Genomic DNA, 23855 nt, shown 5'->3' on the forward strand with positions numbered 1-23855 from the left:
ATTTAAAAAATCAATAAGAAAACTGTAAGACAGATTGACCTCTTGCATAAGCATAACCCTCAGAGTCCACTGAATTCTTCAATCTTAACAGCTACCCAGACTATTGTCCTGCCAGGGCAGCCTTATGTGTACGTATGAAAATGAGCTCAGTGTATTGAGATCACTTGGACAATAGAGGAGCTGGGTAAGGGGGCGGGAGATGCTAACTATGCTTTGGGGACCTGTCCCCTGAAGGGGATACAGGATTTGGTTGTTTGACCCTGGTTCACTCTTGCTTTGTGGAGAGGGGGCAGGTCTCCGCGGTCCCCCACCCAGCCCTGCCACTGACAGGGTTAAAGATGATGGCCATGGTGAATAGAGATGACCTGGGAGCTGACAGGTGAGTGACAGACACAGTCTCCCTCTGACATCTGCTACTGCGCAGGATATGACCTCAGGGGAGCGCGGACAATGTACGCGTGTGTGTGTGCTTTGTTAGCCTTAAGAGATAAAAGTGAAGGATTATTGCCATTTCGTATTTTTTCATCTTATTTTTTTCCCCCATTCTTGTGTGTGGAATGTTATTATCGTAGTCGGGTCTTGAATAGACATTCCTCAAAACATGTTAATCCTTTGTTCTTACCAGTCACTTCCACCACAGCTACTTAATGCATTTGTTTAGTGGAAGGTTGCTGTGTGAGCCTATTCAGAGGCTTTGGAGAGGAGGGATGTGATCTCACTGAGAGCTGAGTGGATATGGCCTTTGAACCCCGTACCACGCACACGCTTTGCGCCGCACAAACACACCACCTCCCTCACTCTACAAGCTGATAAGGTTTCCCCTCTGACGGCCCGGACCAGGCCTTCACCCCTCACCTTGCCAAAGGCCCCTGCTCCAGTGTTGGAGCTAAAGAAGCCAGAGAAGCGGCTGGCGGCGCGGTTCTTCCAGCTGTCCGGTCCAGCCCCCACACTGGGCAGAGAGCCGCTCAATGCGGTCAGGGAGTCCGGAGACGGGATGCTGGCGTCCCCAAGGAACTCCGTTATGTTCTTCCTGCGACGTGCCTGACCCTGCAAGAACCAGGAGAGACCCGTGTTAAGAGCGAGTTTACATGAAGTCACCATGAAGAGCGAGAGAAAGCGAAACAGAAAGAGAAACAAGAGACAGTAAGAAGAATAGCAACTCGTGCGAAAGGAGAGGAGCAAAGACGGGAGGGGAAAAAAGTCAAATACACGAGGAGAATAAACAGGAAACAGAGGGATTTTTTTAAAGTGATGATGACATCAGCAGGAGAGCTGTTAAAGCAATCCTAACATCCTAACTGTCGTTCAGACACAAACAGGACCACAGGGAAGGAATGCCACTTCCTGAGACGGAACACTAATTACCTCAGAGGGAAAGAGAGCAGGCCGGGGGAGGGGGGGGGGGGGGGGGGGGGGGGGGGGGGGGGACGCTGTTCCATAAGAACTGGCGGACGGCTGGAATTAATCCACTGCATTGCTCCATCACTATTGCTACCCTGTGAGCAAGCAAGCCCTCCCGCTGGCCTGCGCGCCTCAAACATACAATCTCAATCCAATCCACGAGCATCGTCCGGCTGGGAAACCAAAACAAACATGGGCGTCGGTATCTGAGGAAACAGTTGTTTTTTTTTGCCATCAGAGAGAGACAGTGTGTCAGTGCAGTGTAATCTGCTAGTGGGGACTAGGGAGTCGCTGGGCCATTGACCCGTGTTCAGTTCATGTCACAGTAGAAAGGAACATCAATTCCATGGTATTGACTGCTGCTTTCTTATCCACTGCTCTCAATCTCAACTAATTCTGGGTGGCTAACAAATCATAGGCAGAGGATAAGGTCTACGCCTACAGTACGCGATCCGTAGTGAGAATGTACACAAGAGGCTGGTTGGCATTGAGCAGTGGTAAACAAACTGTTGGATGGAGAGGAGCAATAGCAAATTTCTCACACTCACACACCTTTCTGGATTCTTGAAAGGCTTTCATGCAAGAACCCCGTTCCTCTTCTGTTTTAGTATCAAAGTGGGATAAGATCGAGAGGGAGAGTAACAAATGACTGAAGCATAATTTCCCAATCCACTATATTTAGATTTAAGTGCTTCAGTGGAGCAAACAGTGTGGTTTCTCATCCAGCTCTGACCAGGGGGGATTTCTGGGGGATCTTGGCCAAGAGGACAAGGACACAGGTGCAGGAAGTGGACTGACACAGAGAGAGAGAGAAGAGAGAGGAGAGAGAGGAGAGAGAGGAGAGAGAGAGAGAGAGAGAGAGAGAGAGAGAGAGAGAGAGAGAGAGAGAGAGAGAGAGACTGTGCTAGTGACAGTATCTCATTGGGCTAGACTAGAGAGGCTAAATTCCTATTAGCTTAGCGTGGTAATGCTCTGGCAACAGCTACACAGAGCATGGTAGGTGAGAAACATGTGATTCTAGTTTTAGCAACATGTTTTTTTAGATTAGTGCATGATAACGAACATTTTGACCAAAACTAAAAATGACACAGTCATTTGCAGGACATTTCTGAAATGATGAGTTTCAATACATTACAGTACAAAACAAAGTCCCGGCACTATGCCCACCAACCCAAAGAGAAGTAGGCTTAGCCTTTGCTACCAACAACTGCGATACCCTAGTGTGACTTCAAGACTTACTGTCTAAACTGGCAAATAGATGTCCACGTCTTTAATTCTAACAGAGATACAGTAAGGGAAAGGCTCCCTGACCCGTCACACAATGTAAGTAGTATAATACTCACCATTGAAACCAGCGGCATGTCAAAGATTACAAAAACCATAATTCGGTTAGAGACTCATTGACTGCAGCCCATACCGGATCGGAAGCAGCTGCAGTGTTCTCTCAAGTTGAACCTCTCTTCGTCCTTCTCCGCATACATGCACGATACACACACACACTTCAGAGCCAGAGCTCTTAGACTAAGAGGGGAAAGCCCCAGAGAGCGACAGCTGCAACAACTAGAAGTTGTTCCCCATCAGAAAAGCGCTTTTGAAGTCAAGTTATGAGCGGTGATGTCCTGCTCAAGTTGAAAGAGTCCACGTTTTGATGTTTGATAGGAAGGACAACAAGAGCCACTCTATCTCCATGAATACACCATGAGCACCACCCCAGGACTCCTCTTTGACCTCTGTGTGTCTCTGTGGTAGTCCTTCAAGTACCGCTGCTCTAACACTGAGAGGTGAAACCTGCTGTGCTGACTGAGCCTGCTGCCTGCCTAGCATTTCACACAGCCACTGTCCTGGAGTCATAGCAACCGGGAGGATCCTGCCTGGCCCATTGTGTTGAGGAGGAAAGGAAGAGGAGGCAGGGCTACTGGAAAAAAGTGTGAGTGTGTCACTTATCTACATAAAGGGGGCGTGGACAGAGCAACAGCTTGCAGGGTAGAAGAGAACAGACATCCTGGTGCTGCAGAAGACTTGCCAACTGTTCAAAGTGGCTCTTTGGCCCTTTGGTTAGAGCCGCAACCGATGTCCAATTTCCTTGTTCTGACTGTTCGGAATCCCCCACAGAGCCCCACCCCGTGCCTTTCCTTTTCTTTTAAACCACTGCACTTCCCTCCAAACTGACTGACAGCTTTATCATTAAAAATCTGCCATGCTTCCTGACCGTAAACAAAACTGTTAGTCTACAGTCCAGCTGTACAGAAATGTATTCAGGCTGTCACTGGTATGACGCATGTACCAGGCATATAGAAACAGACTCACAAGGAGAGTTTTGCTTTTGGGAGCAAAGCAGATTGTCACAAAGTTAATTTGGGAATATCTCCAGTTGTAAGGAGAGAGAGAGAGAAGAAAAAAAAAGAGGCATTGAGTGAGCTAACAAAAACATGTATTACTGAATTGGTGAGAACTCTAGTTAGGCCTTTACCACAGTGAAATGACCACAAAGTCTTGCTCTGTTGTGGTTTGAATGGGCATTCCAAGCTTTGAAATTGAGACGTATCTTTTGGCTCCGTTCACCTTAAGAAAATTATTTTAAGAGACATTATTTTGTGAGCCATTAATTTGGCTCACAAACAGCTCTTCATTCAGTGGTGCTTGATTAAAGAAAGGTGTGAAAAACCATACATTTCTAATGTGAAGCCTAAAAAGGTTGACTACCATTTTGTCGACTCGTGAAACGTGAGTTCAAATTCAAGAACTAGATTTCTAACACGCTGTGTGTTCAAAGAATGAGGCTCTCTCCTCACTACCAGTTATTCCTGCAGTGAGGAATAACCATCTTCAGATCATGTTTTTATAGCTCATCTACAGATAATTGTTGTCTGGAGTAGGGCTGGCATAATTACCGTATAACCGACGGTTATGGATGAAGCCTGTCATTATTTTTTTTTTTTTACCATCATAACCAGGGCTAAAATTAACACCCTCCACCTGCAAAACGCAGGTAGATTCTGGCATTGGTGGTAAGATGTCTATTTCACCAGCCACATTGGCAGGTGGGCAGAGCTCCACAGTGTGCGCATTCCACTCACATTTGTGAAGAAAAAAAAAGTCAAGTATGATCACATTTATAGTAAAATAAACGCGGCAGTAGGCTGTTTTCAAAGTGTTTCTGCCGTTTTGTTTCATAGCTGGTAAATTCGTCGCACAAAGTCAAAGAACTACGAATCCTATATAGCCTATTCCACTTCGGTCTACAACACCGCCAGACTGTGCGCACGTGAAGAGCCGAGTGAAATATTCCGTTTTAGAAGCTCTGCACACAGGAATAACATTTGGTCTGATATATCTGAAATGAAAGTCTGAAGTGAGACTTTGTCCTTGTGTTTCTTGGCTATTTACATTGTTTTGTTCACAAGCTATGTTGTTTTTCTATGCATGAGTTTAAACTGCTAGGGAAGAGAAAACAAGCTGCTACTAGTCAGACTCAATCTCGAAAGGCACAAACATGACTCAAATCGCGCTACCACGGTAACCTTCTGCCATTAAAGGGCAGGAACACATTTTTGTATCTGATATTTTGGTTAAAAGCCAATCGAAATGAAACATACCACATTACTTCTTACTAGAAATACATGTATTGTTTTAGAAACAAAGCATGCTCATCCATTTTTTTGTTTTGTTGGTGTAAATAAGGCAAAGCCAAATATCTTTGGCCTGGTAAAAAAATCTGAGTGGCTGGTAGATTTTGAAATCTACCTGCCACAGTGGCTGGTGATCCAAAAAGTGAATTTTATGCCCTGGTCATAGTCGTTAAAAATGAAACGTTTTTTTTTTGTGTGGAACGAACAGCTGACTGAAGACCAGATGCGGGCATTTGTATGCTCTAACACGGACTCTACAACTACTAATGTTGGCAGCAACATGGACTCTACAATGTGACGAAGGGGCAGCAGGTAGCATAGCGGTTAAGAGTTTTGGGCTAGTAACCCGAAAAGTCGCTGGTTCAAATCCCTGAGCCGACTAGGTGACAAATCTGCCAATGTGCCCTTGAGCAAGGCACTTAACCGTAATTTGCACTGTAAACTAATCTGGATAAGAGTGTCTACTAAATGACGTAAATGTAATTACACTTTGTTGCTCCTTGCTAAAACAAGCAACTTGTTGTAGCAAAGGAGTCTTCGGTTGCCTAGGCAATGCCCACATCCTTGCAGCAGCAGTCAAAAGCAAAGGAAAGGAGAAAATGTGAATCAGAATGTTTTTTATTTTTTGCTATTCGCACGGTCATAACGATAACCGCGGTCATTTGGCTGACCAATGACTGTCGTCCAAAATTCCATGACCGTCACAGCCCTAGTCTGGAGCTCAAAAAGCAGTACTCAAATCAGGGATCCAAAAGATCGGCTCTTTCACAGATAGGATTCGATTCCCGACATTCACCGAAAATAGAGCTGTTCGTTCATGAACGACCCATCGCTAGTTTGAATCAAAGTTCCCAACCCAATAGGTTGATGTTTTCCTCAATCAACTCTGTTTTGGTTTGCACGTCTAGACACAACTTTCCACAACACTTTCCTGATTGACTGTAACAAGGAAACAAATGCCCAGTACTGACCTGAAGGGGAAAATCCCTTGTAGTGCCTGTTTCAACAAATAAAGTGTGCCTACTTATTCTACACAGATAGGACTAAGAAAATACTTTCTCATAACATGGCAGATCAACGACAAGCCATCAAATTCAGGTAATCTCTAATCAACTGGAGTAGCTGTCTTTCTTTTAGCATTTATCTCCTGTGTTTCTCAACATAGGCTACTTAAAATGAACCATTTGTAATGGTAGTCTCCTTACAAAAACAGCAGATATTACAGAGCACGTCTACTCAAAAGAGCAGCAGTCTACACCTGACTAAACAGCCCCCCCATCTTACCTATGGTGTTTACTATTTTACCAACATGTCTGTGTGGCCCTGTCTATCTAACCAGCCCTCTCCAAACGATGGTGTTTACATGAGTTTCACCTGGCCTCTGTGTAGACCTTTCGGGTCACCCTCCATTAATAACAGAGAGGACCCTGACCTACAACACTACTGACAGGTCTGGGAACTAGGGTTGGTGGCCCTCGGCAGTCTGCAGTCACGGTCAGCTCCAAGCAGGTTAATGATATCAAGTCTCGTGTCGAGTCGGCTCCTTATCTCATCTTTGCCGTTTGTGGTCTTAACCTTGGTTTTGATGGGGAAAATCTTTCAGGTGCCAAAACCCCAGAGGGGCCTTGGGTGGAGGATTGTATTGAAAGTAGCTAAACAGTCATGCAGTAGCGCCCCCCCCCACCACCACACTGGCCTTTCAGGTCTGTTGTTATTCAGCGATAAGAGGCCCCTAGGATCAGGCAGGCTGATTAACGATTGGAAAACAGTGTGACATTAACTTTCCTGGCCACATGGACACAAACCCACACACACACTCAAATACATGAAAAAAGCCAAAACACGCATTTGCACACACATGACCATAGCCAGTGCCATGGTGGATACAAAGAACCACTGACATAAAAAGGGGAAGAGATGAAATCGTCCATCACCTGGTAAACCAGATATCACTGATAATACAGGCCAATAGTCAGAATGTGATTCCAAATGTGTCTCTACAAGAGGCCCACCAGCATGACAGGAGTCGCCACTGTTCATCTGATTGCCTCGCCTGGTTCACCAACTACTTCTCTGATAGAGTTCAGTGTGTCAAATCGGAGGGTCTGCTGTCCGGACCTCTGGCAGTCTATGGGGGTGCCACAGGGTTCAATTCTTGGACCGACTCTCTTCTCTGTATACATCAATGAGGTCGCTCTTGCTGCTGGTGAGTCTCTGATCCACCTCTACGCAGACGACACCATTCTGTATACTTCTGGCCCTTCTTTGGACACTGTGTTAACAACCCTCCAGGCAAGCTTCAATGCCATACAACTCTCCTTCCGTGGCCTCCAATTGCTCTTAAATACAAGTAAAACTAAATGCATGCTCTTCAACCGATCGCTACCTGTACCTACCCGCCTGTCCAACATTACTACTCTGGACGGCTCTGACTTAGAATACGTGGACAACTACAAATACTTAGGTGTCTGGTTAGACTGTAAACTCTCCTTCCAGACCCATATCAAACATCTCCAATCCAAAGTTAAATCTAGAATTGGCTTCCTATTTCGCAACAAAGCATCCTTCACTCATGCTGCCAAACATACCCTTGTAAAACTGACCATCCTACCAATCCTCGACTTTGGCGATGTCATTTACAAAATAGCCTCCAATACCCTACTCAACAAATTGGATGCAGTCTATCACAGTGCAATCCGTTTTGTCACCAAAGCCCCATATACTACCCACCATTGCGACCTGTACGCTCTCGTTGGCTGGCCCTCGCTTCATACTCGTCGCCAAACCCACTGGCTCCATGTCATCTACAAGACCCTGCTAGGTAAAGTCCCCCCTTATCTCAGCTCGCTGGTCACCATTGCATCTCCCACCTGTAGCACACGCTCCAGCAGGTATATCTCTCTAGTCACCCTCAAAACCAATTCTTTCTTTGGCCGCCTCTCCTTCCAGTTCTCTGCTGCCAATGACTGGAACGAACTACAAAAATCTCTGAAACTGGAAACACTTATCTCCCTCACTAGCTTTAAGCACCAACTGTCAGAGCAGCTCACAGATTACTGCACCTGTACATAGTCCACCTATAATTTAGCCCAAACAACTACAGTGCCTTGCGAAAGTATTCGGCCCCCTTGAACTTTGCGACCTTTTGCCACATTTCAGGCTTCAAACATAAAGATATAAAACTGTATTTTTTTGTGAAGAATCAACAACAAGTGGGACACAATCATGAAGTGGAACGACATTTATTGGATATTTCAAACTTTTTTAACAAATCAAAAACTGAAAAATTGGGCGTGCAAAATTATTCAGCCCCCTTAAGTTAATACTTTGTAGCGCCACCTTTTGCTGCGATTACAGCTGTAAGTCGCTTGGGGTATGTCTCTATCAGTTTTGCACATCGAGAGACCCATTCCATTGTAGATTTTGCTTTATGTTTTGGATCATTGTCTTGTTGGAAGACAAATCTCCGTCCCAGTCTCAGGTCTTTTGCAGACTCCATCAGGTTTTCTTCCAGAATGGTCCTGTATTTGGCTCCACCCATCTTCCCATCAATTGTAACCATCTTCCCTGTCCCTGCTGAAGAAAAGCAGGCCCAAACCATGATGCTGCCAACACCATGTTTGACAGTGGGGGTGGTGTGTTCAACTGTGTTGCTTTTACGCCAAACATAACGTTTTGCATTGTTGCCAAAAAGTTCAATTTTGGTTTCATCTGACCAGAGCACCTTCTTCCACATGTTTGGTGTGTCTCCCAGGTGGCTTGTGGCAAACTTTAAACAACACTTTTTATGGATATCTTTAAGAAATGGCTTTCTTCTTGCCACTCTTCCATAAAGGCCAGATTTATGCAATATACGACTGATTGTTGTCCTATGGACAGAGTCTCCCACCTCAGCTGTAGATCTCTGCAGTTCATCCAGAGTGATCATGGGCCTCTTGGCTGCATCTCTGATCAGTCTTCTCCTTGTATGAGCTGAAAGTTTAGAGGGACGGCCAGGTCTTGGTAGATTTGCAGTGGTCTGATACTCCTTCCATTTCAATATTATCGCTTGCACAGTGCTCCTTGGGATGTTTAAAGCTTGGGAAATCTTTTTGTATCCAAATCCGGCTTTAAACTTCTTCACAACAGTATCTCGGACCTGCCTGGTGTGTTCCTTGTTCTTCATGATGCTCTCTGCGCTTTTAACGGACCTCTGAGACGATCACAGTGCAGGTGCATTTATACGGAGACTTGCTTACACACAGGTGGATTGTATTTATCATCATTAGTCATTTAGGTCAACATTGGATCATTCAGAGATCCTCACTGAACTTCTGGAGAGAGTTTGCTGCACTGAAAGTAAAGGGGCTGAATAATTTTGCACGCCCAATTTTTCAGTTTTTGATTTGTTAAAAAAGTTTGAAATATCCAATAAATGTCATTCCACTTCATGATTGTGTCCCACTTGTTGATTCTTCACAAAAAAATACAGTTTTATATCTTTATGTTTGAAGCCTGAAATGTGGCAAAAGGTCGCAAAGTTCAAGGGGGCCGAATACTTTCGCAAGGCACTGTACCTCTTTCCCTACTGTATTTAATTTATTTATTTATTTTGCTCCTTTGCACCCCATTATTTTTATTTCTACTTTGCACATTCTCCCATTGCAAATCTACCATTCCAGTGTTTTACTTGCTATATTGTATTTACTTTGCCACCATGGCCTTTTTGCCTTTACCTCCCTTATCTCACCTCATTTGCTCACATCGTATATAGACTTGTTTATACTGTATTATTGATGTGTATACTGTATTACTCCATGTGTAACTCTGTGTCGTTGTATGTGTCGAACTGCTTTGCTTTATCTTGGCCAGGTCGCAATTGTAAATGAGAACTTGTTCTCAACTTGCCTACCTAGTTAAATAAAGGTGAAATAAAAATCTCACACACACACTACCCTGCTGGGGTTTTCCCCATCATGCTCATGGCCAAAATATCAATAAATCAGATACAAATCTCCCCCTTGGCTAAGGTTACAGATTGAGAATTCTGCTCATGCAGTTACTCTGTAAAGTTGTGTCAAATCAAAACTACAGCAATCATTGCCTAAGCATTATATTTAAGCTGGCATACATTACACTGGCATCTTGTCTAATATCAACTTAAACGCTACAAGCACAGAGGTACAGAGACCCGGTGGGTGGGTCTGTCTCTGTCTGTCTCTCTCTCTCTCTCACCGGACATTGTGTTGGCGTTGGGCTCTGGAGAGGGGCTGATTCAGGCAGACCCTCAGGAATACCATGCACATGCAGCAGGTCCCAGCTATACCAGGACGAGAGGCGATTAAAACGCACCATTCTCAATCCTCACTTACTGTAGATGCAAAACAAGTCCAACAAAAGTCCAAATGTCATCACTCATTTAGGAAGGTCTGGAATTTAAAACAAAGTCTCTACGAGATCCAAAAAACATGACAGCTCAGAAAAAAAAGAGGAAGAATCCAACCAAAATCCACAGAGGAGGGGGTGTCCAAAGTGCTGAGGTGGAGGAGGATTAGAGCTACTTCCTGTCGGTCACCAAAGCAGTAGTTCCCGGAATCTCTCTGTCTCCTGGCAGGTCAATCATGACACTGAGATCATAAAAATGCTGTGTGTTCTCCCTTCTCCCGTGAAGCCTCAACACACTCTACTATCCAAGTCTCACACATTAACACACAGCCACTGCTCCTGCAGCAGTTGAACTGGCTCCTAGCCCCTCCCGCTCCCAGCCCTGATAGGCCGCAAACAGCAGACATCAGTCCCCACCTGGCTCAGCATACTCAACAAACACAGTAGGCCCACTTTACACACAACACCACACTTAGTACACAGAAATATCCCCATTCATGCTGGATAAACAAACCTTCTATAAGAAATGCATTTGTCAGGTAGGGATAGTTAGATAAACAACTTGGGTTTCAATTGAAGACACGGTTCAGTATTGCACAGCTTTACAGTACTTGGTTGAACCACCAAGATGGACCACATCTACACTACAGCATGTATACTTCAGCATCTAATATCCAAGAGCAATGAAATATCAAACAAAATCCAGCATTTTCACAGCGGAGTTGTCTATTAAAAGTTGAAGAACAAAAACATGAAAGTTAACTCGTATGTCAATTTGTTTCTTCTTAGTTAAGCTGAGATGTGTGAATCGGGTGACCGGTAGCCTAGCGGTTAAGAGCGTTGGACCAGTAACCGAAAGGTGGCATGGTTCGAATCACCGAGTCGACTAGGTGATGAATCTGTCAATGTGCCCTTGAGAATGTGCTCCCGGAGATCGTCAAACGTGATCCCACACAAATGCACGCGACTCCTCCCCGTTGTTATTTCAAAACGACTCTTGCGCCAAATTGCTGGATTGTCCTCGTTGTGTATTTCCCACAGAGGTTTGACGGCCTGAAATGAGTGAGCTGTTCATTTTGTTAGCATATTCCGAGCAGAACAATCACTACTGTAGTCTAGGGGGGAAAAGACATGCGTGGGAGCACTGTGCTTAGTGGGGAAAATGACACCGAGGTCAAGGAGAAACAAATAAGGACAACTGTTTTTCCCCCTTACCCGTCTTCCTGCTACCATCAAAGGACTTTCATCAACACAGGACACTGCAGTCCTACAGTATTTAAAGTCGGTTGATAATACATTTAAACGAATACTGTAAAATATAACCAAACATGCATGTCTGAATTATAATTATTAATTCCAATATTGTCTACGTGTGCAAGTATCATTAAGTGTGTGTGTGTGTGTGTGTGTGTGTGTGTGTGTGTGTGTGTGTGTGTGTGTGTGTGTGTGTGTGTGTGTTTAGGGTCTCTGATGAGGGTGTTGCAGTGGAATGCTCGCTAGTCACATCTATGTTACTTCCTCTAAAAGATGAGGGCTGCCTGCGTTATGGTTCCCTGAACCCTCCAAGCTATTCAACTCCTGTAATATCAATCAATCAGATTTATTTATAAAGCCCTTTTTACATCAGCCGATGTCACAAAGTGCTATACAGAAACCCAGCCTAAAACCCCAAACAGCAAACAATGCAGATGTGCATTGCTTGCCGTTCGGTGGCTAGGAAAAACTCCCTAGAAAGGCAGGAACCTAGGAAGAAACCTAGAGAGGAATCAGGCTCTGAGGGGTGGCCAGTCCTCTTCGGGCTGTGCCGGGATTGAGATTATAACAGAACATGGCCAAGATGTTCAAACATTCATAGATGGCCAGCAGGGTGAAATAATAATAATAATCACAGTGGTTGTAGAGGGTGCAACAGGTCAGCACCTCAGGAGTAAATGTCAGTTGGCTTTTCATAACCAATCATTCAGAGTTAGAGACAGCAGGTGCGGTAGAGAGAGAGAGAGAGAGAGCAGGTCTGGGACAAGGTAGCACATCCTGTGAATAGGTCAGGGCTCCATAGCCGCAGGCAGAACAGTTCATATATTTATCCCCATCCCCCAGTCTAACTACCTATCCATTACACATCTCCCTCTGGCCACTCCAGTTCCACAGACACCTTCAGACATCTCTAGGGTGGACCATCATTTCACCTTCTACTATAAACCTTGGGTGGAACACAAGCCCTGGTTGACCTGGTTTGTGTGTGTGTGTGTGTGTGTGTGAGTTTCTACTGGTTATATCATTACGAGCCCATGTCAGCATCTAATTCTCAGAGTGACTGAATGATTAGAATGGGGGGGTCATCTGAAATTCTGTTAGATAAGGGAGTCCTCTCACCTAACACCATAGACAAGGACGGATGGACATGTGGGAGGATGTGGAGAGACTGCCATGAGTCTTCCATCTAAAATCACATGTGTGTGATCTAGCTAGGGAATGTAAATCAAAGACACCAAGCATCCACCGCATTCTGTCTGAAGTACTCCTTGTTAACCAGGTGACTGGGGTCGCCAACAGCTTAGATGATCAATAAATGGTACTATTCGAAAGTTACATTAGGATTACACAGCGACTAGCATTTTCCAAAGATTAATTTTGTACAAACTGCAACTCTTGGGACACAATTATGCTAGTAGTAATTTCACCTTTGGTCAAACGTTTATAAACACATTTTGGACTTTAGCCTGTGCCTAATACCTTAACCTCTTGGCAGGTAGCAGACACAGTCCTGCCAGTCTACCACCATTTGTGCCATGGGTTTTTCCAGATGCCAGTAATCTTTGCTCAGTACCTCTGGAGCCAGGAATCCTCTAACTCAGAGCTAGCTAGGTAGGTAGGCAGAGGGTTAGTGCTAAGCTCTGGCTGGGCATGGGGATTGCATTGGGACTGTGTGAGCATTGCACAGAATTTGGTGGGAGGTTGAGTATCTAGTATCTACATGCCGTCACACGACAATGAGCCCTACACAGCCCTGCCCATCCCAGGCCTTTGCCTTCTCTGGTCTGGTGAGAGACGTCAACGGTGGTAATTGGGGAGGTGGAAATGGGTGAACGGGCATAATGTGTATTCGTGATTAAGGTCAATGTGGAAACAGAAACCGATGGGTTGGACAAAAGCCAGAACACACGTGGGAAAAGCAACATTTTTGAACATTCGTCATCGGCTTTGATACTCTGATTGGTTAGAGACGATTCTGCCCCTGAACAGGCAGTTAACCCACTGTTCCTAGGCCGTCACTGAAAATGAGAATTTGTTCTTAACTGACTTGCCTAGTTGAATAAAGGTAAAATAAAAAAAATAAGAAAGCTGATGATTTTGTTTTGTACAAAGGCCCATCGTCACCACAAACAAATTCAACGCTGGCAGATTCAGACTGAAGTATGTAGCGAACGATAGAGCAGCGGAAGAATTCGGCTCGAGTCGACAGGCAAATCCTCAGTTGCCCTGCACCTCTTAACTTTCCAAGCTCTATGGCACACATAATATTACAAACTTGTAATATCCCTTTTCGTGCACAACGGACGCTCCTTTAAGAGAAGCAGAATTTGCCTGGTCTATTTGAAGCCTGCCTGGCTCAATTCGTTGTTATGCCAGGCTGTATCCTGTCGCTAGATAAATATTTAAACTACCTGGAGCAAAGTCTTCTGTACGCTCGAGCAGCCAGCCAGGCTCGGAATGGTCCGTGTGTAATTTTAAAAGGGCTGAAGTCAACACCCATAAGGTTCGGCATGTTCCATTTTTCCTCAGTCTCTACCAGACCCTGGGCTCGGCTTGAATGCTATATTAAGCAAATGCATGGCCCAGTGTTGAGCTCCTATCCTACAGGATGAAGTGTGTAGCCTTTCTCAACTCTTTATCTCCCTCTTGAGGACACGGAGAGAATTGCAACCAAGAGAATTGCATCGTTATCGTATCAACAGCTGTCGGTTTGAGATGACGACACAACAATTCATGACATGTACAGAAAACGGTTGCACCCGGCAACATTACTTAGCTGATGGATTTCTAGTAGCCAAGAAGAGCCAATGAATTTCACTGAAGGGGACTTGTCAAGCATTAAATGTTGACTGAATGAGGCACTTCTAACTAAACAAAGACAGGAGAGGAGATGAACAGTATGACCAAGCTTCTGACTAAATCAGACAGGCCCATGTCTAATGTCCGAGGCTGACGACTTACCCATCCACAGACAGACAGACGGACACTAAAGCCCTGTCACATTACAGCAACCTCAGCTTTATCCCCACCGCTAACCCGCTTCCTGGCCCGGGGGCACGGCCGCAATGACATCACTTCCATGTTTTCAGTGGCACGCAACGCTACCGCGTCACCGTTCACACCCATGAACTTGTTTTTCACTCTGTAACCACAGAGGGCTAGTCCACACAAGCTTCAAAGCAATGTGCAAGAGCATAGCACCAATCACAGACATTATATTGAGGGAAGGTTGCAGCCTCTCTCTTTGTCCGGTGTCAAAATCAGTCAGCCCGGTTCACGTGACACACAGCTATGGAAAGCGTGCCTGTGTTTAGCACAGAGGACCGGGGTGCCAGTTCCCCCCTTGTCCAACAGAGCAGCCAGCCACTCTCTCTCAGCACCCCTTCTCCAGGCCAAAAGGGAACACTTCTTGGTCCTCCCTGTCAGTCGGGGGGGAAGCGGCCAGAGGCAGCGCCTCTTCCTGCGTGAGGTCACCAGTCTCACAGCAGGCTCAGAGGCTGGCACAGCCCAGGCTAGTCGGAAACATAGTGGAGGCTGGCACAGTACAGAGGCCATGAGGAAATCGATAAGCAGGGTTTAAGTGTTCAGATGGGAGGAAAGATAGAGGTAAATAGAGGATGAGGTAATGGAGGATGAGGTAATGGTAACTGACTGGCTTATTATCACTACATAGAATGATCCACTACATGAAGAAAAGGCATCACGGGATGAAGGGTGAGATTATGGAAAGTGGGAGGAAGTCACAACAAAAGTTTCAAGAGGTTTTAGAGATGAGTGGGCCATGGCTGTGTATAAGCCAGACAGGATTTATAGTTTAACTGTGCTTACAAGTGTCTGTATGAATGTATTTAGCGATGGCATGAATGTGTTTAGTGTGAGAGAGAGAGAGAACGAGAGAGAAAAAGAGAAAGACGATTTGGTGTAGTGTGCGAGTGAGAACATACTGTAGAGGCTGCACTGACCAGCAGATCGACGTTGCTCTCCTTGCGTCCAAGGGATCCGTGCTCCACCCTCTCACTACAGAGGGTAAGGATGTAGGGACTTTGCTCCCCCATGGAGGGCTTCATGTTGGGCAGACTGAGCGACCGCAGGTCTTTCACCCCCTGCTCCACCTTCAGCTCATCACCTGGCCGCGCTGAGGAGGAACCAACAAATGGGAGGGTTAGCTTCCTGGGTTTTAAAATGTGATATTTGCAATAGAAAAGTACATCCCGAAAAAAAGGTATCAACATTCTTTTCTTTTTGGCTCTAGCTTCCTGTTGAAGTTCTCGCTCTGCGGGCTCCAAAACAGGACCTCTAATCTAGTGGGCAGCCTTAAATCCCTCTTAAACATTGGATTGTATAAAGAAAAATGCATCAAAGCAGATGATTTGATGCCATCACATTCGCTCTGTTCCAGCCATTATTAAGAACTGTGCTCCCCCTCAGCAGCCTCCACTGATCTATCCTGATTGCCTAGTCATTTTTTACCCCTACCTACATGTACATATTACCTCAACTACCTCGTACCCCTTGCACACTGACTCGGTACTTCTTGTATAAGGCCTTGTTATTGTTATTTATTGTGTAACTATTTTCACTTGTTCATTTTCTTACTTTTTAATCTCTGTATTGTTGGGAAAGGGCTCTTAAAATGCTTACTTAACGGTAAAGTCACCGGTTGTATTCGGCGCATGTGACAAATAATAAATAAAAAAACAGATTAGATGATTTGCTGCTACAGATAATAGTCTCGTGCAGGGATCCAAGATGGGGGACGCCCTGTCCAGTTTCCTCTCTGAACCAAGGGAGAAACAGGAAAGTAAGGCCCTGCCATCTGTCCCACCCAGGCATTTTTAAAGCTTGCGGGTAAAAAGAAAAGCCAAATATTCTCGAATATAGAACAATCAATTAGATTAGTGTTTGTTTCATGGTTTGTTAACCCAACAAATCTGGTTGTCAGTGCAGGGTAGTAATCAAAAGTTGAAACGCATTGTACCTTGGTTGGTTTAGAATCAAAATGATATCCAAAGACAGAGGTCGATTCCGTGGGAAAATATAAACTCAGCAAAAACAGAAAAATCCCTTTTTCAGGACCCTGTCTTTCAAAGATAATTAGTCAACATCCAAAAAACGTCACAGCTCTTCATTGTAAAGGGATTAAACACAGTTTCCCAACAATGAATGAACATGCACCAGTGGAACGGTCACTAAGACACTAACAGCTTACAATTAAGGTCACAGTTATGAAATCTTAGGACACTAAAGAGGCCTTTCTACGGACTCTGAAAAACACCAAAAGAAAGATGCCCAGGGTCCCTGCTCATCTGTGTGAACATACCTTAGGCATGCTGCAAGGAGACATGAGGACTGCAAATGTGGCCAGGGAAATAAATTGCAATGTTCGTACTGTGAGACGCCTAAGACAGCACTACAGGGAGACAGGATTGACAGCTGATCATCCTCGTAGTGGCAGAGCACATGTATCATCATCCTGCACAGGATCGGTACATCCAAACATCACACCTGTGGGACAGGTACAGGATGGCAACAACTGCCCGAGTTACACCAGGAACGCACAATCCCTCCATCAGTGCTCAGACTGTCTGCAATAGGCGGAGAGAGGCTGGACTGAGGGCTTGTAGGCCTGTTGTAAGGTAGGTCCTCACCGGCAACAACGTCGCCTATGGGCACAAACCCACCGTCGCTGGACCAGACAGGACTGGCAAACACTGCTCTTCACTGACGAGTCGCGGTTTTGTCTCACCAGGGGTGATGGTCGGATTCGCCTTTATCGTCAAAGGAATGAGCGTTACACCGGGGCCTGTACTCTGGAGTGGGATCAATTTGGAGGTGGAGGGTCCGCCATGGTCTGGGGCGGTGTGTTACAGCATCATCGAACTGAGCTTGTTGTCGTTGCAGGCAATCTCAACGCTGTCCGTTACAGGAAAGACATCCTCCTCCCTCATGTGGTACCCTTCCTGCAGGCTCATCCTGACATGATCCTCTAGCATGACAATGCCGCCAGCCATACTGCTCGTTCTGTGTGTGATTTCCTGCAAGACGGGAATGTCAGTGTTCTGCCATGGCCAGCAAAGAGCCCGGTTCTCAATCCCATTGAGCATGCCTGGGACCTGTTGGATCAGAGGCTGAGGGCTAGGGCCATTCCCCCCAGAAGTGTCCCGGAACTTGCAGGTGCCTTGGTGGAAGAGTGGGGTAACATCTCACAGCAAGAACTGGCAAATCTGGTGCAGTCCATGAGGAGGAGATGCACTGGAGTACTTAATGCAGCTGGTGGCCACACCAGATACTGACTGTTACTTTTGATTTTGGACCCCCCCCCCCCCCCCTCTTTGTTCAGGGACACATTATTCCATTTCTGTTAGTCACATGTCTATGGAACTTCTCTCAGTTTATGTCTCAGTTGTTGAATCTTATGTTCATACAAATATTAACACATGTTAAGTTTTCTGAAAAACTTTTTTTTTGCTGAGCTTAGTTCATATATTCTATTTTATTAATTGTGAAACTTGAAGGAGGCAAAATAAGATGTGGTGTTCTGATGGATGCTGACTGGTCCTCTGATGCAGTTACCTTTAACCTTGAGATAGTGTCCACCGAAGCGGTAAGCCTCAAAGTTCAGGGACAGGGGAGTGTTGGACTGGTCCAGGAACAGATCTACCTGGGATAACTCAATACCTTTACGCTCAAACACAGGACCTAGCACCTCCCTGGAATAGAGGAACACAGAGAGAACAGAGTTAACAGACCAACAGGGTTTCCCAACTGGCGTCCTGCCCGTGACTGTATTTGTCCCACCAATTTTAATTGTTGGACTTTTTTCTTTTTTTTAACTGTTAAAAGACTACAAAATCAATTTTTATTTAGGAAATCTGTTCCAAAAATACTCCCACGGATAATAGCTCGATAAATGTGATAGTATACAAAAGCAAGCAAGGTTTTAATCAACTATTATATCCATTTGGGCTTCTTGCTGTCAATTTGCAGTCCACAAATTATTTGTAATTATGTTCCATGTTGACCTTCCGCTCAAGAAAAGAAATAAGCCTGCGGCTGAATCTAGTTGACGATCCCTGCCCTACAGGCTTAGTCAAACCATTCATAACGACCCCACCACTCCCCCAGCCGCCTTGTTTCTCACCTCAGGGTCTTCTTTTTCACGGCGGGGACGATCTCTGTGTCAATGTCCACGTTCAGATCAAACTTTAGGCTGAAGCACTCCTTGCTGGGATCCTGCAGGGGGCGACAGACGCATTGGAAGTTAACGGGCCGTCGAACTGAAGAGCTCAGTCAGAATGCCCGTAGTGATCTCTTTCTCAGTAGATGCACAGGGAGGCCCTTTACTAGCAAGCAGGCTGGCTAAGACTACTCAGAAACAGCCCGTCGGAGACCATTATATATATATATATATATCACTCCCTGGCTGCCACAGAGAACTAACGCGACCTCAGAGACACATGTTGGCTGCTGCATGAAGCCTGCAATCATGTTGGCACCGTGATCATCATACAACCTACAACTTTCCACCACATACAACAAGACAGCTCTTTTCAGACCAACAGACTTGACCCAATACTATTAGGAACTGAGGTAGAGAGAGATGTGGTTTCCTAAGGGGTGTATTTCTACGCCGCACCCCTGCCCGCCTGCATCAATACTCACGTCAGTGTGCCGTCGCCGTGGTTTCTTCTTCACCAACTTCAACCCCCCAGCTTTACGGTCCCTGGGGGGGGGACAACAGTCATTTGCACATTAATTGACACAAATATTGAACAAATCATTCTCATATTAACTCCGTAATGAAACACCTATGGAATAAAAGGTCAACACTAACGTAAACACAACTATCGTATACTAATAGAGCAGTGTCGTCAAAGATGACTCCCCCTCACTCGTCTAGCGTACATTTTCTCCTTCAAACCAAAACGTCAAGCGCCATGCTGACAGACAGACAGACAGACAGACAGACAGACAAAGTGATGATGTCTGGATCGTTGACATAACGGAAGTGACATACCCTCGGTCGTTGGCCCCTTCGTCCTCCTCCTCCAGGTCAGAGGGGGGGCTGGTGCGGGGGGGACAAGAGCGCGTTGAAACGTTCCGGGCCAGGATGGAACCTTTCGGGGGGGGGGGGGGGGTTACACAGAATATCTGTTAGAGATCTTTAATAATAAACACTTTTCCTTAATAGCACAGGCACTTCCAGTTTAATCTAGCCTGACTAAATATTAAAAGGACATTCTAAACGTTTGTCAATTCTGTGGAAGGCCGTCGCGACTAACACATGAGTTCAATGAGCACAGAAGAAGTCAGACAGCTTCATATCTTACATGAACACAGTTGTAAAAAAATAATAATAATGGAATCCCGGGTGGAGGAAGTCAGTGGTTGAACAGGAAGATGGTCTAGAATGTATTCTTATGCATGTAATATGGTTTGGGGAAATACATTTCTTTGACTCAACAGTTTCGATACAAGTGCAGCTCTGGGGACCTTGACCTGACCTATCATACCATCATGTTGGGGAAGCTACTCTGAAAAAAATAGTTTACCAAGCTAGCAATTACTCCACACGGGAAGAAGTTAAGCTACTCTTAAGAAAAATATAGTTACTTCGAAAAGAGACTACATCGTGAAAAATGATCATGTCCAATTATGAAATGTCATAGACTACAAAATCGCAAGAACAGATCAGTCTGGATCCCGATGACAGACTAAATGGCACATTCTGTCAGCAAACACAAAAAACTGTTTCAAGTGAGAATTAGGCAGGTCTGATGCCGAACAAGAAAGGAAATGACTGCCTACTTGAAAAGAAAAGTAGTTAGTTACTTTTCTGCCATGTAAGTGGTGAAGCTAACTACTGAAAACTCTACAAAGATTTGAATTTATTAAACTACCACCAAGCTACGACAACATGTAGTTCAATTCCTAATTGAACTACATGTAGTTCACTACTCCCACCCCTGCATATGACTTGACCTGAGTGTAGGATCGGGCACTAAATGTTGTGGAGAGGAAGTCTGGGTGTGTACGTGTTGCGGTGGTGAGTGCTGTGTACCTTGGGTTTGCAGGTCAAAGCGGGGGTGTCGGTCAAAGTGCATGTTTTCTGTGTCTTCTGGGTGGCAGCGGGAGTCACATGACTCACAAAGGTGAAGAGGGCTCTTGTTGTTCAGGTCCAGGCACTCTGGGTGGTGGCACACCTAGAGAGAGGGAGAGAGAGGGGTGAGGGTCAGCACAGCAGATGTACCCAATCAACCTGGCCAGTAGTCTCGCGCGCCAGACACTTCCTCCCCAAGCTCGCAATTAGCCCGGGGAGGTCAAGTAGGTTAACAGAGAGACAGGTCACAGTATAACGACACATACACATCAGCAGGACAGACGGACTTCTGCTCCAGGACCCAAGCCATTGTTTACACCATCACAGGAGCATGGAAGCAGCAGACACAGTTTGATATCACACAGCGCATAGTTCTTCTGACTAGAGTTAGCCAGCCAGCCAGCCATCCAGTCAGGCAGACAGACAGCAGAAGGGAGCTGGATTAGGCCCTCTCCACCTGTGGCCAGACCCAGACAGACCTCGCCCTCAACCGGCCCCTCCAGAGGACAGCAGCCCCAGGGGGTGGCATCCCTGGCCCAGGGGGTGGAAGACATGGGTAGGCGTTTCCCCCTCTCCAGCCTCTTCTCCTCCCCGAGCACCACGAAAACCCAGACCGACTACTATACAGGGAATGAGGACGTTTGGGGAGATACAATTTAGGTCCCGGTAATGTAGTTCCTGTCATTGTCTCGATGTGCTCTGCTCAGGACTGGAGGTTTGTATCACACAGCATGCGTGTATGGGGGGAGGGGGGGGCTTCACGTAAACAAGCACACACACACACACACACACACGCAGAACAACAAGTGTTTTCCCACAAGCTACCAATAACGCAGGTCGAATAACAATCACACAGCCCTGTTGGATGTTCTTACTACGTTGACAAGCCAATAAATACACCTGTAGGCTTTGTATTCCATGCATGGATATAAAGTACCTGTCAACACAAAGATGCAGCATGTCAACTCCAGCTATCCACAAACATTGATAATACCATATGTTCTGCTAGGGCCATTAAGCTGTACTTTAAATCCCTGGAAAACAGTCAAGAACACTTTGGTTTAATGAATTGAGGCGTACAGGAATGTGCCCCTGTTGTGCTCTCACCCTCCACCTACCTTCCAGCTGAGTGGATGAGAGCAGCACTGTCCCCCAGCCATACAGTCAGGCTCCATCTCCAGGCCAATAAGCACCCAGGCATTCAGCTACAAAATCCACCACCTCTCCAGTCCGCTAACTAACAGAGTCCTTTCCTTTCTCTCCTCCAGGAAACAGCCACAAGCTGCCTAATTAATCCATACTTCTCAATGTCTAGCCAGGTTAAGTACCAGTAAGTATTTTGAGGAACTGGTTGGGGGCCGGGGGGAGGAGTAGCTGTGAGGTTAAGACCGGCCAAGCCAAGGAAGGAGTCCCAGTATAGAGATAAACGTGAAGAAGAAGGAGAAAAATAATAATAATACGCAAGCAGATTTAAGAAGTCCAAAGCCCCCTAATCTGGGCTCAGTGGACTGGGCTGGTCTTGCTCTGGCAGAGCCATCTGACGCTCCGTCGACAGGCAGGCTGGGTTGAGATTAGACCAGGGGCCCCTCCCTCATTTCCAAGACAACCAGGCAGGGTCCTCTGACGCTCCTCCTTTCTATTCCCAGGGACCTCTAGTCTACACCCTAACCCAGACACATGTCTAGGGTTAACAACTTGCTCTCTAGGGAGAGACAGAGAGACCGAGAGAGAGAGAGACCGAGAGAGACCGAGAGAGACCGAGAGAGACCGAGACAGAGACAGACCGAGAGAGACCGAGACCGAGAGAGACCGAGACCGAGAGAGACCGAGACCGACCGAGACCGAAGAGAGACCGAGACAGAGAGACCGGAGAGAGACCGGAGAGACCGGAGAGAGACCGAGACCGGAGAGAGACCGAGACAGAGAGAGAGTGAGAGACCGAGACCGGAGAGAGACCGAGACCGGAGAGAGACCGAGACCGGAGAGAGACCGAGACCGGAGAGAGACCGAGACCGGAGAGAGACCGGAGAGAGACCAAGACAGACAGACCGAGACAGACAGACTGAGACAGAGAGAGACCGAGACCGGAGAGAGACCGAGACCGAGACCGGAGAGAGACCGAGACCGGAGAGAGACCGAGACCGGAGAGAGACCGAGACCGGAGAGAGACCGAGACCGGAGAGAGACCGAGACCGGAGAGAGACCGAGACCGAGACCGGAGAGAGACCGAGACCGGAGAGAGACCGAGACCGAGACCGAGACCGGAGAGAGACCGAGACCGGAGAGAGACCGAGACCGGTCCGGAGAGAGACCGAGACAGACAGACCGAGACAGAGAGACCGAGACCGAGAGAGACACCGAGACCGAGAGAGACACCGAGACCGAGAGAGACACCGAGACAGAGAGAGAGACCGAGACCGGAGAGAGACCGAGACCGGAGAGAGACCGAGACCGGAGAGAGACCGAGACCGGAGAGAGACCGAGACCGGAGAGAGACCGAGACCGGAGAGAGACCGAGACCGGAGACAGACCGAGACAGAGAGAGACCGAGACCGAGACCGGAGACCGGAGAGAGACCGAGACCGAGACCGGAGAGAGACCGAGACCGGAGAGAGACCGAGACCGGAGAGAGACCGAGACCGAGACCGGAGAGAGACCGAGACCGGAGAGAGACCGAGACCGAGACCGGAGAGAGACCGAGACCGAGACCGGAGAGAGACCGAGACCGAGAGAGACACCGAGACAGAGAGAGACACCGAGACAGAGAGAGACACCGAGACAGAGAGAGACACCGAGACAGAGAGAGACACCGAGACAGAGAGAGACACCGAGACAGAGAGAGACACCGAGACAGAGAGAGACACCGAGACAGAGAGAGACACCGAGACAGAGAGACACCGAGACAGAGAGACACCGAGACAGAGAGACACCGAGACAGAGAGACACAGAGACAGAGAGACACCGAGAGAGAGAGACCGAGAGACAGTGAGAGAGACCGAGAGACAGTGAGAAAGACCGAGACAGAGAGACCGAGCGAGACCGAGCGAGAGAGACAGAGAGACCCTTGTTTAGTGTAATAGGCATATGAAACACTCCCCTCCAAAAGC

At 46.6% G+C, this 23855-nt stretch overlaps 1 protein-coding gene across 6 annotated transcripts in view; it reads right to left on the reverse strand.

Moving 5' to 3' along the window:
- The window catches only part of LOC110492064 (pleckstrin homology domain-containing family G member 5), a 73329-nt gene that overhangs the window by 7581 nt on the left and 41893 nt on the right, over nucleotides 1-23855 (reverse strand). For 4 of the 6 annotated variants that reach the window (XM_036946959.1, XM_036946954.1, XM_036946958.1 and 1 more), the window contains 7 exons: nucleotides 20710-20851; nucleotides 19666-19765; nucleotides 19311-19371; nucleotides 18790-18881; nucleotides 18222-18358; nucleotides 15593-15783; nucleotides 856-1047 (listed from right to left, as the gene is read on the reverse strand). In XM_036946959.1, the coding sequence (XP_036802854.1) occupies nucleotides 856-1047; nucleotides 15593-15783; nucleotides 18222-18358; nucleotides 18790-18881; nucleotides 19311-19371; nucleotides 19666-19765; nucleotides 20710-20752 (816 nt within the window). In that variant the 5' untranslated portion in view covers nucleotides 20753-20851. Of the gene's footprint in view, nucleotides 1-855; nucleotides 1048-15592; nucleotides 15784-18221; nucleotides 18359-18789; nucleotides 18882-19310; nucleotides 19372-19665; nucleotides 19766-20709; nucleotides 20852-21866; nucleotides 22021-23855 lie in introns of those variants that run through there. The other 2 variants (XM_036946957.1, XM_036946956.1) reach the window with 2 other exon arrangements.

Source organism: Oncorhynchus mykiss, chromosome 16 (assembly GCF_013265735.2).
Source record: "Oncorhynchus mykiss isolate Arlee chromosome 16, USDA_OmykA_1.1, whole genome shotgun sequence".
Taxonomy (NCBI): Eukaryota; Metazoa; Chordata; class Actinopteri; order Salmoniformes; family Salmonidae; genus Oncorhynchus; species Oncorhynchus mykiss.